The 20,134-nt window shown below is 40.2% G+C and overlaps 1 protein-coding gene across 1 annotated transcript in view; it reads right to left on the bottom strand.

The window, feature by feature from the left end:
• Positions 1 to 19,703, bottom strand: part of uhrf2 (ubiquitin like with PHD and ring finger domains 2) — a 180,428-nt gene extending 160,725 nt beyond the window's left edge. Inside the window, exon 1 of the mRNA XM_043715167.2 lies at positions 19,352 to 19,703. Coding sequence (XP_043571102.1) covers positions 19,352 to 19,504 — 153 coding nt within the window. The 5' untranslated portion in view covers positions 19,505 to 19,703. The remainder of the gene's footprint in view (positions 1 to 19,351) is intronic.
• Positions 19,704 to 20,134: the final 431 nt, after the last annotated feature.

Below are 20,134 nucleotides of genomic sequence, written 5' to 3'. Positions count from 1 at the left end.
CAGAACACTAACACTACAGCAAATCATTGAGTGGCTTGATTATACATAGCGGAGGACAAATCCAAATCCCCGCTCTCTCTTCTGAAGCATTAGAATCCTGCTGTTAAAAAATTAAATAGTATTTGCATGGTTAACCAATGTCATCGAAAAACATTTTATGAACCAGAGGATAGGAGGTACCATGGAAACAATTGTTGTCTGGCTGAGTTTTTGCTTCAGCCATGTTTGCTTGATGAGCCTCTCAGCTGATGAAATGCAGTTACACTCCAGACTCAGGATTTACAACTTTTGCAATCAGAGATATTCTATTGTAGTTTCTACATTCATGACAGACAGTCTGACCATATGACTTTGCTATCTAGATTTGAATCACAGGAAAAAAAAATCAAGGAACACCAAAACTGATATTTTAGAAAAAGCAATCTTTACAGAAAATGCTGATGAGACAATGTTTTGCTTAACTTCTAATTCAAGCCCAAACTGAAATATTCTCTTGATCCATTCACAATCCAGATCCAAGACAATCTATCCATGCTTAGCTAGGAAAGGCTGGGTCAGAAACAATAATCTAAACAGAGAAATCAGCGCCACGCATTATATATTTTTTTAAAAATTCATTCATGGATGTCAGTGTGACTGGCTTTTGTTGCCCTGGAGAAGGTGATGGTGAATTGTCTTCTTGAGAAATGCTGCAGTCTGTTGGGTGTAGATACACCCACAATTACTGACTGGAAGCATGTAAAAAGGATAAACAAAATAATGCCATTCTAATTCAACAATCAACAGCAATACAGTTCTTGCTAGGGCGACCTGACGTAATCAACAGGAGGAAATCTAGACCAGCTTTCTTTTCCTCACCAAAGTGGTGATGCCAATTACAAAGCTCCGAGCTAATGCATGCATTGACATGAGCATTTTCACAGAAGTTAAAAATTACAGTAAGCGCCATTTTCTTCCGCTTCAATTCAGCCACTCATTTGACAAATCAATTCAGCCATCAGAAGAACCTTCAGGACACTGTAGGCATCAGGAGCTCCCACATTTTGGCACAAGGTGCCCAAAACAGCCCTGCAAGGGGGTGACATGGAAGAAATGGCCTAACACTGACTTTCAAGTCCAAAACAGACATTTAAAACAAGTTTTTCTTGTATTTTTATTCATTAATTTTGTTCTGCTGTTTACTTTGTCTCAAATTCAACAGTCTGTCATGGGCCCACGGACAAGCTGATTGAGTTGTCTTCGGCAGGCAGAATAGCTTTGTGTGCCATTTGGTCACTAACCCTTAACCTACTCTTCGAGTTTCCTGACGCGAGTCAGACTTGAGCCACACACCATCTGGGAGGAGTGGGAAGAGGAGGGTGAGGTGGTTGTCCACACTATCCTGGCTTCCTGCCTGAAGGAACAAGACTCAGGATGGGCTTGAAGGGTGTGGCGGAGCACAAAGTCTACTGCTTGAGTCGAGTCCTCTGACCCAACAGCCAAACTGGTAGCTCTGAGAGATGCCCAGTGTTTCCATGGCTGCCATTTCCAGGCAAAGATGAGCATGCCATCTGCTCAAGGAGGGCTTCTACACCCCTAGAAACGTACTCCCTATGGCGAGTGGTGATTGGTGCCAAAGAGATGAAAAGGAAGTAATACCATATGTTGCAGGATGGAGAGAGAAAGGGAGAGAGAGCAGACCATTTGATTTTGGCAAGATAGTCACAGACTCCTATACTACTTATTTCCCAAATCCCAGCTCTATAATCACAAAAAATTAAGTAAAAACTAACTTCACACTCCACTAACAAAATCTATTATCTCCACAATATATAAATGTGTGTTGGGGATTTTGTGGCATAGTGGCAGTGCTCTTGTGGTGTAGTGGTAGGACCTCCATCATTAGCATAGAAGGTCCAAGCTCAAGTCCCAGAGATTTGTCATAACATCTTTAAACAAGCGGATTAAAATACTTGATGCACACTACATATAAAAGGGAATTTTTCTTTAAAATTGATCATATCAGTCCAGTTACAATAATCTGAATAGCGAATACAAACACAGACTTGCATTTATTTAGCACCTTTGACAAACAAAAGTATCCTATACGACATCACAAACAGTCAGGAGCACAGCACAAGCCACACAAGGAGAAGGTTTTGAGGTGAAATTCAAAACAGCAGAGTGGTGAATGTGCAAAGAAGGTTAGGGAGAAGAATGAAGGCAAACCCACCAAAGGAGCTGCAACTAGGGAGTGAAGATGGAGGGATGTATAATTTTAAAAAGAGGCAGAGGGCTGCAAGGTGTTGTGGAAGGCAAATACAAAGTTTGATGTGCATTGCGGAGACAGGATTTGGCAAAAGCATGAAGGAATTTGCTAAGAATAATTCTTTTAATTTATTATCACAGGGATGGAAGAAACAGTAGGTCAATGATGGGTAAGTGGGACCTGGTGCAGAACTGGCTAGAGGTTAATGTGTTTTGGACCTGGGGGAGGTTTCAGGACAGTAGAACAATTGAGTTGAGGGTTGATAAGGAATAAATAAACACTTTAGTGGCAGGGAGACAGTAATATTGAATAGTTCAAAATCTGTGTTGGAGGTACATATGGGACTTGAAACTCAGCCAATGATCAAGTGGAATACCAAGGATTCATACAGTTTCAGTGTAACTGGGTGACTGGGAAGGAGACTGGAATCTTCACTGGAATCTACTGTGGGAGCAGAGATATATTAAAGGCAAAGAGGTGTCCGACTGACCTGACCAAGTTCTTTGGTGAAATGGTGGAAAAGCTTGATGAAAGTAGTGAAGTATGTTCTACATATGGGTTTCCAAAATGCACCCACTTGAGTTCCAGAGGAGACTAACAAGAACTGTGTTAACTTGGGCACAAAACTGGTGATGGAATGGGAGCCAGAAATTACAAGTGAATGCATACTCTTCTTACAGAATAGAAAGATATCAAGGGGTCTTGATAGTCTTGTCGTCCTGGGATAACTGTTTTCTTTCAAAAAGAAACCCTGGACTGGAGAATAGTTTTTCTATGCTTAAATTTCCTTGGGTTTACGGCTGCTACTTTTATTGCTATCACTGTGTGCCATGCTGTGTGGACAAATGGCTAACAGTGAAACAATATTGCAAGCATCTGACTGGTGGGCAGCAATTCCAGAAACTGCAACTAGGAATTACTAAAGGATTGGGTGAGGGGGTGGAAAGGTGCATATAATTAACAGAGAGGTTTCTTCAACCAAATGTAGCACCGACAAGAAATCTGAAGTCTTGTGGCACAGTCATAGTCTCCTTATCCTTACCTCTGGGCCAGAAAATCTAGTTCACATCCAAGCTCAGGACCTGATGGTCACATCAATGTTTTATAATCATAAATGTCCAAACAAGTTGATTTTTAAACAAGTGACTCATCATTGTCCAATTTACAAAACAGCTTGCAACTCAACTGTCATTTATCAATTGAAGAATTGTACATCAATTCTTTAACGAACAGAGCTCAGCATTGCATTAATGGACAGCAGGTTACCAAATCGAACCTATAGTTAAGTTGCATGCACATATTATAATTTCTACAAAGCTTCCGCAAACAAAAATCCAAAAGTACTACACCTGAATACTGGCATTGCTGGGTTTTGGGGCCAGCTTGCAGATCCCAAAAGGGATATGCTATACCAAGTTTGTGAATTTGTGCTGTTCTCAGTCTGACATGCTAGACAGCTCAAATCAAAATGTGTAGAAACATTTGTTTTTTTCTATACAATACAGAACATAGAACAGTACAGCTCAGGAAGAGTGTCTTTGGTCCACCATGCCTGTACTGGCCATGATGCCAATCTAAACCAATCTTATCAGTCTGCACCTGGTCTGCATCCCTCTCATTCCCTGCCTGGTCACATGTCTGCACCTGGTCTGCATCCCTCTCATTCCCTGCCTGGTCACATGTCTGTCTAACTGTCTCTTAAACATTGCTCACATATCTGTCCCTGCACACATCTAAATCTCACTCTAAAATCCCACTATGCAATTGAGTCCAGTCTTGCTCTATAACATTGCCAAAGGCAAATTCCAAATTAGAAACTAGCTGAGGAAAGAACAAATAAAGGATACTCCAAATTTGAATGTGGTCACTGTTTTCATCACACACAAAGCAATCGCACAAACAAAGAAAATCATGAGTCATGTCGTTTGAGGGATAAATATTGTTCAGAACTGTGGGGTTAACTCTCCTGCACATAGCTGTGTAGTGTCAGGTCAACCTTTATGTCCACGCAGGGAGCAAAGGAACCTCAGTTTGAATTCCCATCCAAAAGATCGGGCAGTGCACAGCCCTAAAGCTTTCTGACTCAGAGGTAAGGCTGACAAATAAATCGTGCTTACGCAAAAGCTTACTCTGACTGCAAATCGGTCAATAGCTACCACCGGCATCTGGTCACATTCAAAGGAGGAACAGAAATATCAGCCCAATTAAATGCACAGAAAACCAGATTGCCTTAATGCATATTGGTGACAGGAGAACAAGAATCAGCTGAGGATTTGTTAAAAGCTGTGAAATGCATTAAGCAATTGCAGCCCAAGCACGTTTATAACATTGGAAGCAGTATCTGCTAAGCTGGGAAGAAACTAAACCTGCCAAGCTGACCTTTATCTGGAACTGAACCAACCATGTGCAGCTGAAAACAGAAGTATTAGTGAGCAGAGTGCCCAACACTCAATGAAACAAACTTTCTTACGTAATTTCTCTGGCAAATAGCAAAAGCCTGCAAAAGAGGCCCCATGACAAAAACAAGCATAAACAGTACTGCAATATTTCATACAAAATCTGCGACTGGGGTCTCCAGCAGATAGATTTGAACTGATTTGCTGATTCTTTTCAGCTATTTTTCATGTCACTTATCAATTTAGCTCCAGAGGATTTAACAACCATTTAACAATAATAATCAATCATTCCCTGAATTTGGCTTAGGTACTTTCCAACAAGGTGCTTTGAAAATATGTATACCATGTTATGCTATAATCTAAACAATCCACTATCGACTAGATATGCAATACATATTAAGAGCTTACATTTCACATTTGTATGATTTACTTCCCTTCTCTAAAAAGAGACATTTAAAAGTGAACAACACAATCTGCATATTACTTAATCATTTTGCCAATTTTGGTTGCTCTCCACTTTTGGGAGTACCATTAGTCCTGCAGTTCTATATTTTGACTGCTTCTGTGTAAACTTCCGTACCTCTCCAGTCTCGTAGCTCAAGAAATTAACAATTAAGTGTGCCTGAAAACCACAGTCAACAAGCCAGTCAACTCTGCACAGCATCAAAAAAATCATCTTCTCACCATAATACATACAAGCAGCTGCAAACACATTCATTCCTCAAATGGAGTTGCCTTTCCAAATCCAAAAGAACACTGCAACATTCACTGAATGAACACAGAACTGGAAACTTCTAAATATGTATGGCTACCCATTAAATATGTTGAGCCAATAGCTCCCCATTACCTCAAGGGGTGCAGGTGCAGAGTAACTGAGATTAATATAGTGCAAGTGCAATTTTCACATAAGTAACCCTCATAAATTCATTAGTGTCTCCTCAAGACTGCATGACAGCACAGTCTTACCCAAAACATTAAAGTGAGGCTTCCTTCTGTTACACCAAGTACTCTTTACGAAATGTTCAATTGAACCAGATGCTAAAACACTTGCAGCAACCAACAAGTTTGAACTGTTGATGATATGGTAAATAATTCACTGAAACACCTAATGTGCCTGTTGGAGAATGACAGGCTCAGGAAAGATGCCCAAAATATGCTCTTTATAATATGCACAAAGAAGGTACATGCACTATAAAACAGGTCTACAAATCACAATTACATATACGTTGCTGCTTATTTTGTTCAAAACATTTCTACAGTGTACAAGATATTAGAGTTAGACCCCAGAATAACATGCATGGAGAGGTGAGATACAGGAAAATTAACACAAAGCACATGCGGGATGTGACTGAAGACACAAGAGAATTTTCAACGCTTGGCATTGTCTCCACAAGCTTGACAGCTTTTCTGGGCATTTTATAAAGTTAAGGTGTCAGTATGTTGACACACTAAAACTGCTAGCACATCAACAAAATGTCCTGGGTGTGCACACTAAATGCTCTAAATGTACTGGAGGTGCATTCCAAATAGTCCACAAGCAGCAATTGTTGGCAGAGATTTCCAGAATAGCAATGACTTCTGATCTCCAAGACCCAGTCTCTTTTATGAAGCATCAGAAGGGCATTTTCTACAAAGGCTCAATACAAATGCATGCTTTTGTTGTTTGTGAAGAGACCTGGCTATTTCAAACCATTGTGCAATTTGGATGAATTAATTTTTTTGTCAGTTTATTAGCCTTCATATGCATAATTAATTGGGTTTATTAACCTGGTGCGATACATTGGCTCCCAAGTTCAATGCAGATCTAGCAAACCTTTGAAATTATTAAAACCAATGGCACCCCTGCAAAGTGGCTTTAGAATGATGCAGCAATAGCATTCCTTCACACAGCTCCACAACATTACTCCAGCCCAGGCTAGCACTGTACCAATTCTGGGCGCAGACTGCATGTCAGTCGATCTGACTTACATCAATCACTGAATTGCGACGGGCAATGACAAAAAACACAAAGCACACCAGTTTTCAACCACAAGATGGTGTTTGTTCTCCTGCAAGGCCTTCTGCCTACGTTTCACAGCAGGCCCATCTACACAGGCAAACATAAAGCACTTCCTGCTCACAAGTCTACAATCATAACGACGACAATGTTCTGAAAGCAGTTAACTGTCTGTAAGGGTGAAGGACTTCACAATTGAGGCATCGTGACACATCCATTATAACCACTGGACAGGGGTGTTGTGTGGGGTGTCTATCTTTAATCCAAGGGATCTGGGTTCAAGTCCTAACTGCTCCAGAGGTGGGGAATAACATTCTAAAATGTCAAATATCTGCCACATGTAAAAATCTTAACAAGCAAAATAGCTCAGCTGGAACAGCATTAGACCAAAGATCTAAAGGTCTCTGGCTCAATCCTGGATTTTGACAGAATACACAAGTCTTTTCAGGAGACTTGGGTTCAAGACCACCGAGTCCAGAAGTACATAATAACGTCTCTGATTAGGTTGATTCCAAAATATGTACAGATGTTTGTGGTGCTGTGGTAATGTCCCTGCCTTTGAGCCAGGAGGCCCAAGGGCATATACTCTCTGCCCCAAAGATGTGGAGGGGGTATATGGAATGCAATGATAGTGTGCCTACCTCTGAACGAAGCAGCCTGGGTAAAGGTCCCACCTGCTCCAGGTATATATGTTAATAGCATCTCTGAATACGTTGATTAGAAGATATCTACCATCACAGGATAGCAAACCAGGATGGAAAACTTTGAGCAATTTGACCAACCCTAAGTCAGGGCATGAATGCCGATTGTGATATTCCCTAGAAGCCCAAAACAAGCCAACTAAGTCTCACTACTTCGCCTTGTTTAAAAAGCATGCTGTTGTAGATATAAAGATCAATTTGCTGTATTTTCTTTCCTTAAAAATGTCATCTTGCTCAGATTCCTCTGAGAGGGAAATGCCAAAAAAATGGAAACACAAAGCAAAGAACACACAACATTTTACACCCAATGGATTCCTGTCAAAACTCCAGGGTAACACGGGAATAGGACAAGTGTCAGCCTCTCAGCCCTTGGAGTCAGGCCCCTCATTCAGCCTAATCACGGCTGATCTTGTACCTGCAGGACATTTTCCCACACTATTTTCCTATCCCCATATGTCTTTAAAACCTAGAACTCTGTCAACCTCAAACATACTCAAATGATTGAACTTCCACAGCCCTCTGGGCTAGAGAATTCCAAACATTCACCACTTTCCAAGTGAAGACATTCCTCTTCACCTCTGTTCTAAATGGAGCTACTCTTGTTAAAACAGTCACACGACAGTCATACAACAGTAAACTATTGGACTCCACACTAAGTACAGTAAAGACCACATTATCTGGATGCCAAACGTTCGGAATTCTCAAAAGGGGACTTTACAGATTTTAAGGGAATAATGAAGTAGATGCTTTATTAAAGCTAGTTCAATACTGAGCTTATTGATAAAGTCAGAATCACCTACTGCAGCCAGATATACTGATATTTACAAATGGTCCTGGGCACTGTTTTTTAAAATGCATTTTGTGACAGCAAGTTGAGTACTCTCAGCCGCTACTATGTATTTCTCATGTAACCAGCAGATTCAGCTAAGCAGCAACCCCCATTCCCCATGCATGCTGGATACTGTGGAGTATGGTAATCATTTTACCAAAGTTAGCTAAATGCCCAAAGACCCGAGAAGTCATCCTGTCCTTGTGGCCCTGGAACATTTTACATCCAAAGTAGGATGATGGCTCAAAATCCCATTTAAAGGAATGTCTCTTCCATACTGCCCTTACATCAGTCTAGATGACATGGTCATGACTCTACTCAGGCAGCTGGCGGTTAGGTAGGTACAATCTAAGTAAGTCAGGGACCTTACCTAATTTCTAAGAAAACTCTTAGCTTTTTTTTTTGAACAAAAGTGTAGCAATGTGGATGCCACATTCATCTTGGAGGGGAAGATTAGCCAACACGAACAACTAAGGAGCTGGATCACTTTATCTCCTATACAAAATAATAAGAACAAGCTGCTATACTGATCCACAGTAAAGTCTTACTTCGCGGAAGTGAATAGTCATAAAAGTATGGTTACTCTCGTCAGAAGCAGGTTATTTCTGGAAGCATTAGCTTTGAAGATGGTCAACTTTGAGAATATACCAGTGTTTACTCTTTCAGATACCAAGCCATTATGAACTCTGATTCGCTTGGCCTGATTTTTGTTTTTGTTTGATTCAGTGAATTTTAACGGTCACCACTAAAGCTGGAATTCAGCAGAATGAGGATGAGCTGGTGATATGAACAAACTCATCAATGATTCATATGAAAAGTGATACATTTTGGTCAGAAGAAAGGAGTAGTGGCAATGAACCAACTGATGCAATTTTAAAGGGGGTGCAGGAACAAAAGGACCCAAAAGTATGTGTGTACAAGTCTTCAGCATAATCAAAACTGGCTGTTTAAAGGTACACAGGGCCCTCTATTTTACTAACAGAGGTAGCGTACAAAAGCAGAAAGTTACTCCAAACCATTTTAAAAAAAAAGGTTATTAGGTCTTTGCTGCAGAAGTGTTCAAATATGGGCACCACACTTTCAAAAGGAAGCTAAGGCCTTGGTAATGATACAAAAGAGGTTTACTGGAATGGTACTGGGGACGAGACACATTAATTATGAAGAGAAATTGGAGCGTCTGGAACTGTTCCCTTTAAAAGCAAGAAGATTAAGAGGAAATTCGATAGAATTACTCAAAACCATGAAGATTTTTGATGAAGTAAATAAAAAGGAATTATTTCCAGTGGCAAAAGAGCCAGAAATCAGAGGACACCAATTGAAAGCAATTGGCAAAAGTACAAAGCACAACATGAGGAATTTCTTTTTGCACAGTGAGTTGTTGTGGCTTGGCAAACACTGCCCAGAAGGATAGTGGAAGCAGATTCAATAGTAAATTTCAAAAGAGTAACTGATCAACATTGTCAAAGAAGAAATTTACAAAGCTATAGGGGAAGAACAAGAGAACAGGTAAAATTGAATATCTCTGTCAAAGAGCGCACACAGATGTGATGGGTCAAATGGCCTTATTCTGTGTCATATCATTGTCTGACTCTAAATTTCACTAGCAAGTCTGCAAATTAATGGACCGTCTCTTCAAAATGTGTGGCATGTTTATGTGCTGCACTCATTTCCAGAAGCAGTCATTTGAAATGGATCTGTGCAATGCACCTTCAAAACAAACAAACATTCTTCACCACTGTCTTGATACTACTTATTCCTCCAAATCTCATTCTGTCCAGTACATCTGGAATTCATTCAAAGCTACATACCGGGTGCGAAACTGTTACACCCATTTCTTTGCCAAATACTACAAGATCATGAACAATTTACAGATGAAGTGCGTCATGAGCTAAGCTATAATCCATGACGTCTGCATTGCTGCTGGCAGCTTGCGGGAGAAATATAAAATCACATTCTTCATTCAGAAAACATACTGAATCACAAAATGTTCGATAATTCCAGACACGTTTGCTATTTGTGCTTTTGTACCACTAGTTTTGCCTCCAGGCTTTCACTGATAAAGACTATTGCAACACAAAAAAAAGCACACAACTGCCATTTAACAGAGTACAAGGAATAGACAACATTTTCCTTTCATTAACAACAACTGATGGCTTCTTTTTTTCCTCTCCTTATCTATTTATGAATGTAATATTGTTCAACTATGACTGTCCGGATAAACTTGCTTTGAAACAGCAGTTAAAGACAACCAAATGGACACAAGTATGGCTAACAATCCCTGAACCATCAACTACTTTGGGTCAACAGTATTCGCAAATGTTAGACAACAATTCAAGGATGAAGTTCTGTATCCTACATGCAAAACACAAGTTACTATGGCAACCCTCAGTACCAAACTTGTGTGTTTGCTCGGTTAGTCAAGTTCCTTTCCCCAAAGTCATCATGTTCCCTCAGTGGCAGCTGCTTGCTGTTTGATGCAGAACACAAGATCAACCATTCATCAATTATTGCATTTCTTTTCAGATTTATCATTTTCAACTACCTTTTCTCCATTTTGTTCCCTGAATATTAGATATGGTTCAAATGGTGAGAATGTTAAAAGATGAGGATCAGGTCAATACGGTGCGAGTGTAGCAGTGAGACAATGGGAAACTGTTCAAACTATGACGCCTCCTGACCAGAACCAAGACCACTCCAACTTCATTCATCAAACTCCAAAACACAAAAGACACCTTCGTACCACATTCTGAGGCACAGCTGCAAATAACTGTTGCTGTATTCACCGAGACGTAAGAAAGAATGCATTCGATATAGAGAAATCAAAGGTTCTCAACCAGCCTACTCCTGCCAAACAACAGTGCCCCCAAACATCAAAATCCATGACAAACCCCTGGACAGTGGAGCATTTCCTATACCATAGGAGTCTCCTCTCACTGCAGGCAGATGTTGATGAAGAACAATATCAACTCCAGCATGCCAGCTCATCCCCTGGATGAGTGAGAGACATCGGAGATATCAAACCCGATATCAAATTTGTAGTCAACATAGTGTGGTCCCCATCCTCCTGTATGCATCAGAATCTCAGACCAAAAATACCAAACATGTCAAATCCCTGCAGAGGGTTATCATCAATGCTGCCTTCGCCAAGTTCTGCAAATCCACTGCAAGTGTAAGTGCGCTAACATGAGCATCCTCTCCCAGATTAATATCCTGAGTAGAGGCATTGATCACACATTACCTGCTGTGATGGGCAGGTATCACACTATCCTTAAACAAGTGCTACACACTGAGCTCTGCAGTAGTAAGTGATCACTAAGAGTACAGAGGAAATGCCACAAGGACACCTTGAAAGCCTCCGTAAACAAATACAACATCCCATCAATGTGTGGGAATCACTTGCCTGAGAATGCAGAAAGTGAAGAAGTTCCCATAAGGTGTCAACCATTTTGAGCGTCACCCAGTGCAGCATGGGGAGGCACAGTGGTAGCAGCAGAAAGAGCACAGAGAATTCGGAGCATAACACCCACCAGCGGTTTCAGGACTTGACTATTCAGAAGCAGCAACCCACACCTGCTCTCAGCCCCACCAATACAGTGGACGTAAAACTCCAGCAACCCCAAGGGACAGCTAAAAAAAAAAGAAGAAGCTTGTTTCAGGAGCCTCAAGTCAGGCACACAGACAGTAGCACACAGTGGTTAGCACTGCTGCCTCACTGCAGCTACTACCCAGTTTCAATTACAGCATCAGGCAACTGTGTGGAGTTTGTACGTCCTCCCAATGTCGGCATGGGTTTCCACCAGGTGCTCTGGTTTCCTCCCACAATTGAAAAACATGCAGGTAAAATAAATTGGCTATGCTCAATTGGCCACCAGTGTTCAAGGATTTGCATATAGGTGGATTAATATTGGGGTATGGGGGTAGGTTTGAGTCAAGATGGGATGGTCTTTGGAGGGTTGGTACAGATTCAATGGGCCAAATGGCCTTTTTCTCAATGTCGGCATGGGTTTCCACCAGGTGCTCTGGTTTCCTCCCACAGTTGAAAAACATGCAGGTAAAATAAATTGGCTATGCTCAAATGGCCACCAGTGTTCAAGGATTTGCATATAGGTGGATTAATATTGGGGTATGGGGGTAGGTTTGAGTCAAGATGGGATGGTCTTTGGAGGGTTGGTACAGATTCAATGGGCCAAATGGCCTTTTTCTACACAGGGATTCTATGATGATAGATTCTTTGAAGTTTGCAACAAAGCAATAATGGATTGGCAGTTGCTGTGACAGTTACTACAGTGATAATAATACCAGGTGATGGTAGTAGTATTATCACTAATAATCCAGGGACCCAGGTAATGTTCTGGGGACCAGGGTTCGAATCCTGCCATAGCAGATTGCAGAATATCAATTCAGTAAAAATCTGGAATTGAGAGTCTCATAACAATCATGAAACTATTGTTGATTACCAAGAAAACCTTCTAGTTCACTGTGCCTTTTAAGGAAAGAAACTGCTATCCTTAATTGATCCTACATGGGTCTCCAGACTCTTAGCAATGTGGAAAACTCTTAATTGCCCTGTGGGCAACTAGGATGAGGAACTCCTGGCTGAGCCAGTAATGCCCACATCCAGTCAATGAGTAAAAAAAAAATTACATTTGTCTTTAAACAACAGGAGCAATACTTGGTTTTAAAAAAAATTAAGGCAGAGGTAGATAGATTTTTGAAAGATCACTGGGGATATGCAGGAATGTGAAGTTCAAGTTACAAAAGGACCGACGAACAAAAGGAGTAGGCCATCTGGCCATTGAGCCTGCTCCACCATTCAATAAGATCATGGCTGATCTTTTTGTGGCCTCAGCTCCACTTCCCCGCCCACTGACCATAATCCTTAATTCTTTTACTGTTCAAAAGTCAACCAAAAATGTTCAAAGAGACAGTCTCAATGCTTCATAGAGTAGGGAACTGCACAGATTCACAACTTTTGGGTGAAGTTCCTCATCAACTCAGTCCTAAGTCTGCAACTCCTTATTTTGAGGCTATGCCCCCTATTTCTAGTTAAACACAACCAACCCTTTGAAAAACTCTACCTCATTATTCATCACCAGATTGTCAGTTGGATCAACTTGGAGGAAAGATTAATTGAGGGAGTGTTAAAGTGAACCTTCGGTACTTCATGGTCCTAATGAATGGTGGAGCAGGCTCAAAAGGGACAAGTGGCCTATGATTGTTCCTTGTTCTTTTGTCCATAAAAGCACTGTTGTCTATGTTGTATCTTACAGACATCCTAAAGTGATTCAAAGTCAATGATATATTTTTGAAGTGCATCTATTGTTGTAATATAGTGAAACATAGTAGCAAGTTAGTGCACAGCACAATCCCATTATAACATTATTTGATCTTGGATGTAGATTTGCTTGCTGAGCTGGAAGATTCGTTTTCCGATGGTTCGTCACGATACAAGGTAACATCAATGAGCCTCTGGACGAAGCTTCACTGATGTTACCTAGTATGGTGATGAAACGTCTGAAAACAAACCTTCAAGTTCAGCGAACAAACCTACATCCAGAACCTCAACCTGAGCTACAAATCTGCTCAAAACTCATTAATTGATCTGATTATCATTTTTTTATGCTGTTGATTGAGGGAAACAAATTAAGTAGGAGACCAGGAGAAATCCTATGCATCTGATAGTATAATGGATCTTGCTTCTCTCTTCCTGTTAATGCCATGAAGTCCTTCCAGCCACTTGAGGACAAATGGAATCTTAGCTAACCTAACTATCTAATCTGAAAGACAGCATCTCCAAGGTGCATTACACCTTTAAGAACTGTGCTGAAGTACCATCCCGGATCACATTTATGAATCTACCCAGGTTGAAACCAGAACTTTCTAACTCAATCCCACTGAGCTATGTTAAAAACTGAGAAGCAGAAACATTTTAAGAAGGTCAAAAATCAGACAACAACAGGTTATAGTCCAACGGGTTTATTTGAAATCATGTGTTAAAGAGCAGTGCTCTGAAAGCTAGTGTTTTTAAATAAATCCATTGCACTATAATCTGGTGGCCCTGTGATTTTTGACTTTGCAAACCCACTCAAACACTGGCACCTCCACATCACATTTTAAGAAGTGCAATCAAGGTGACAATGCTAACAATGATACAGAATTTCCTGCACATTTCAGTCAATATTATATTGCTGTTCATTAAATTATTATATTCAAAATGTCTGCCAAGTTTCTGACATTGCTACTGGGACTACACTTCAAAAAAGAATTCCACTGGCTGTAAAGCACTTTGTGACATTTTGGGAGCATGAAAAGTACATTACTAAAACAGTACTAGATTTTTCTTCCCATTATATTTCTTTTACACTGACATGGTGGTAAACATGAATTGTGTTCACTTTACTTCCAAGCAATGTAACTATTCAATATCTCACACGGTTGCTCATTTACAAGACTTGGCTCAGCATTCAGAACAATGCAAAAGACTAACTCGCATGAGATTCCGACATTTATACAAGTGATGCACAACATGGATAAACTCCCAAAAATTCTCAGCCGTCAAGTCAGTATCTGTCAAAAATGGGATTTGCAGCAGGTGAATCATGTCATATTAAACCGCAGTATTGTTGGTTCCAGTGCATCTAATTTTTCATACCATGCCCACATTCAACATGCTTAGGATGAGACAATCAGACTGAGAAACCGGAATGATGTTCCAAATGGTGTACCCATTTTGCTCTTAATAATACAGAAGGAAGAGAAGCAAAAACAAAAGGCTCCGAGAGCAAGCCATAATGACAGTTAATGCGCTGCTGCCCCTGTTGGCCTACATTTCATTTAGATTGATTCAGGCAAAATTGCCTTTGCTGAAAATTTTTCTGAAACCAAAATGACATGGCTTAGAAACTCGCATAAATTACAAAACAATTTTTGCATTAAGCGCGATTCAGGAAATTCCAAGCACTCAAGTTTAGGAGAACAAAAAGTACCTCTAGGGTACCATTACGCTATTTCAACGGCATATAGTATTGAAAAATTATGCACTATCGTAAAAAGAAGCATTCTGATAGAGCTTAAAATCATTATTCCTCACAGCATTTGAAATCTCAGTCAGAGATCTGATCTGTTGAAACAGTTAAAAAATGCAAGATTACTTGTAATAAAGGGCTAATACTTTAAATACCCAAAAATATTTTTATTTCTCAAATAAAAGTGACATCTGTAGATGGCAGTAGGATTATGAATTCAAATACCTTGAGGGTGAGTAACTTTTAAAATGGCACTGATTAACAATGGCAATAATATGTTGCTTTATCACATTTGAAAACATTTCATGTATAGTAAATTTCTTGAGAAAGCAATGATTTCAAGTTAGTAACCCGTCAAGACATTTGTCAGAAAAGATTCTATTTAATGGCAACAAAACAAATAGTCAAATGAATTTTTTTTTGGATGAAAGCAGTTAAACGTAGAATCTTGGTTAAAAATTACTGTGACTGGATCACCAATATCCAAGGCAACTGTTCCGACACTGCTTTCAGTCAATGGTCAGAGCCATGTAACAGCTACGTTGCTCAGTCATTGAGGACACGGAGGCATATGGAGTAATCCTGTCTAATGTTGCTCCAAATTGATTTTCTCATTGGCTTTGATCTTTGCTTCTCATTCCAAGGGAAGTGGGCATCACTGGGAAAGCCAGAATTCATTGTCCAATTCTAATTGCCCTTGAACTAAGTAGCTTGTTAGGTGATTTCAGAGGGCAGTTAAGAGTTCTGCACTTGGAGTCACATGTAGACCACAACATGCAAGGGTGACAGACTTCCTTCCTTAAAAGGCAGTGAACCAGATGAGATATAATGACGCTGAATGCTAGCTTCATTAATGCCTGTAATTCTGTGAGCTTTAAATTCTAGATTAATTGAACCCAGATCTGGGGGATATTACCACTAGACCACAAAACAACTCGCTCCTAACTTGATAGGCCTCGCTAAATTTCCTCTCGATCCTTTTATGCACACAGAAGTGTGCAACAAAACTTTTAAGGGTTCCTGGGATACTTGCTTTATCATGGCCTTTAATGGGAGTTCATCCATGTCATGCATCACTCGTATAAATGTAGTTTCACAAAACTGTTGACAGCAGGACACTGCAGCCTCTACTTAGCTATCTAGAGGGTTACACCGATTACACTTTGTGTGCACCTCATCTGTGGCCACAGAGTTGAGAGCTTGATAATTAACAGGACCTTTTCCAATTATCTTTTGGTTATTCAAAGTAATAGTACACAGGTAATTGTCAGGTAAACTAAGAGGAAATTGGGATAGGAGTTTGATGGAAAGTACTACCTGGTACTGTACTGTGGCATCACCTCTGTCCAGGTGGCCTTTGACAGGGACCATGTATTTGAAATCTCATTAACAACAAGACACTACAGCATGTAGAGAATAAAGCCTTATAGTCATTAATAAAAGACATTCCAATTTAGCTAGAACATTTTCTTCTGAATTGTTTTAATCACGTTTAATTGTTTACCAGCAATCAGGTAACAATGGAGAAACTCATGAGTCAGCTGACTGATCCATTAAATCGACCTAAGGATAATATCTGATAATACTTAGATGTGAAGTACCTATCGTAGAGTATTTCTGTAAATTAATTCCTATAATCTTGTACCACTTAAAAACAACTCAAAGCTGATCTAACAGAAGTTTTAAACACATGATGTTTGATAAGGTAGCTCACAAGAGGAAAATGAAATAGAAGGACATGCTGATAATGTTGGATAAAGTGGAGCATGCAACGTAAACACTAGCATAGACTAACTGGGCTGAACGGCCTGTTTTTGCACCATAACTTCTATTAACTACACCACTTCCTTCTAGTCCAACCTAGAAACTTCCTGTTTATCATAAAAACATGGTGTCAACGTAAATTATAGTCAAGACTTCCACAAACACTTCTTTCAAAATCTCTCTCAAACAGCTATTAACTTGAAACCACAACAAGGCACCATTACACTTCCATTCTCCATGTACGATAGAAAACAACATAGTCATGAAGCAATTCCAATTTAAAAATCAGGCTCAGAGTCTCAGCTGGTACAGTATTACAATAATCTATCAACTGCAAGCATGTGGATCAACAAAACTTATACTGCAGTGTTTCACCAAGTTTCCAGAAGTGTATGCAGGTAATAATATCACTGAACAGGTTGATTAAAACTTATCTACACAATAGGGCTGCTTGGAAGGAGCTACACACTAGCATGAAACAATAGGACTTCCTCACTGCTACCCAAACAATAATGAAAATCTGGCTTCCTTTGACCCATGGCAACTGAAGGCAACTTTTAGGTACTGACCTTTGGAGTATGTGGTAACATCACAAAGCCCATGCATTATTTAATTCTTGATTTTAAAAAAAATCTAGTTGCACTTACTAACACTAAACTCTAATTTTACATTTTTGCAAGTGACATCCACCTCGTCAAGTCCACAGTCCCTCTCTGTTAACTGTGAGAACAGAAAGCCAATTGAAACATGGTGGCTTGCAACATTTCAAATCATGGAACACTCCTTCCTTCACGTTTAAATTCCATAATCACCATAAACAGCTCCAATAAAAAGTGAAAGTTGTGTTAAATTAATAAGTACTTTGCTTATCTGAACATAAAATTTTTCTTTTCATATGGCTTCTCAAAATCGTTTACACATTTGAATCCGAACTGGAGAGAAAACAGGAGCCAACGTATAATTTACGTTATGCTATTTATGAATGAACACAAGTCACACACAGCTCTGACGCTATTTTCGCCACAAGTGTTCAAGATGTGGAAAGATGCTTCTCTGCTCAATAAAACACACGTGCTACTTGGAAGCGACAGGGGACATTTACGTAAATTTCCCGACTTTATCGGTTTTCTTTTAAAATGACAAAAACGGAAGAAAGAATTATAAAAGGTTGGGTTCACCGCATCAATCAAACGAGGGTCTCAGTACATAACCGTTTCGAAAGTAAGGCGTGTGGGTATTATATGAATCGAGTGAAGCGATTTCTAAAACTGCCATAACCAGCCTCGCTGAGAAGGCAGGGAGTGAGTATGTGAGCTGCGGCGCAGCACTGGGGGAGACACACACAAAGCCTTCACTGCAGAGCTGCTAGAGGGCGATCTATACAGACTAGCTTCTCACCTCCCTCAGCAACCCCAACACAAGGTGGTAGTAGGGAGGGGGTGGGGAAGGAAAGAAGGCGCAGATTTAATGCCTGCAACTCGTGTGATGCATATTTACAGGCCCTAAAACGGATTAACTCCTCAGTCCACCGCCGGACATGGAAGCAATTGGACTGTGTCTGCGTACACTGTAGCCGCATCCATCTGAATCTTGCCCAAGTCAATTTGGGAACCTCCCTCTCAGGTCACACAAATATTATAGAAAATAACATTACGAAATTAAAAGGCTGCAAACATTCTTAATTCTGGAAGAACACACGATATAAGAACCTTCATCCTCCCAAAAAAATATCAACACAAAAGGCGGCAACAACCACCTTCCTCCCTCTCCACTCTACCCCACCCCCTTTCCTTTCCCGCTTGTCCTCAGGGCCTGAGCTGAAACATGTTGAGTAAACCATGGATCCGGCTGGCCTCCATGAACATGGCTCTAATGCCGACAGAGGCACGGGCAACAAGAGGGAGCGTTCCCACCGCCTTCCCCAAACCAATAAAACACACAAAAAAAAGCAAAATAAATAAACCGTCCAATGGCCTAGTGGTGCGGATAAGTAGCAGAACCGCAAAGAAAAGCCCTAAAAACAATGCACTTTGAAAACAAACAAAGCCTTCCTTCCCCAACAATAAAAAGGTCAAAACTGAAATTAAATATTTTTTGGTAGAGGAGGTTTAAACAAAAAAACTGCAGGAATCACGACGAAACCATTAATTTGCATACTGCATGAAATTGGTTCTCCCCTTCTCCCACACCCTAAAGGGGACGCAGATACATTGTAAGAATCAGTGTCCAGTTCTGATCACGATCTTTCCTCGAAACGAGGTAAATGGAGGGTTGAACATTTTCGTTTTACTAGCGAGGTTACTTTGTAACAGGAAGCAGCAATAAGCTACACTGAAGCAGATGAGTTTCCCATTTTTCTGTTTCACACACATTACTTAACATATCGTTTTACCTGTTTGCCTCTGTAAAACAAGCGCTGGCATTCCGGGTCCACATTGAAGCTTTCTTGGATTTTTAATCTCAAACATTCAATTTTGGTCAACCTAGATAAATCGTCCACGCAGCGCGTTTGCTTGCCGTCGATAGTCCGGACTTGAATCCACATTTTCCTCTCTTCTAACCAAAAGCAAAACAGTAAGATGACATTAATAACATTAGCGCAGGTAACCGGCTGCAAGCGAATAAGGAGAAAGGGTTGGTGAAAACAATTTTAAAAAACGTTAAGAATGGGATTTTATTTTTGGGGTAGGGGGATAGAATAATTTCCACCAGCCCCTCTCCGCTGAGAGTAAGAGCTCTGAGTCAGTGTGTTGTTTACTGAACTAGGAGCAGACACACATGGGGTCACAGTACTAGAAGCAAATCTCGCGAACATATGATAATTAATTCGAGGAGGATGTTTAAAAAAAAACCTTCAAAATTCAAAATCGTTCCATTCACCTTAGAAACGTCCTTCTTTTAAAATATGTCAGAGCAATAATTATTTATTATCACTATAAGCCTCAGACATTGATGTCCTCCACTACTCTGGGACATAAATTTGCTTCTATAGTTTTCCGCTCCTGGACTGTCTTCTCGTTTCGGATTACTGGTTTTTCTCCTTTTGGCGGGCTGCAGGAAAACTCAAAACTCCGCCTTGTTTCCAGTCATTTTTTTTTTAAAGTTGGTTTCGTATGTCTGTTTGTTTGTTATCTCTCGATTTTAATAGGAATATTTCCAAAATCTTCACTTCGAT

Source organism: Chiloscyllium plagiosum, unplaced genomic scaffold (assembly GCF_037043375.1).
Source record: "Chiloscyllium plagiosum isolate Xiang-an unplaced genomic scaffold, Cpla_swu_hap1 HiC_scaffold_2, whole genome shotgun sequence".
Classification (NCBI taxonomy): Eukaryota; Metazoa; Chordata; class Chondrichthyes; order Orectolobiformes; family Hemiscylliidae; genus Chiloscyllium; species Chiloscyllium plagiosum.
This window is presented reverse-complemented; position numbering and strand designations above follow the sequence as displayed.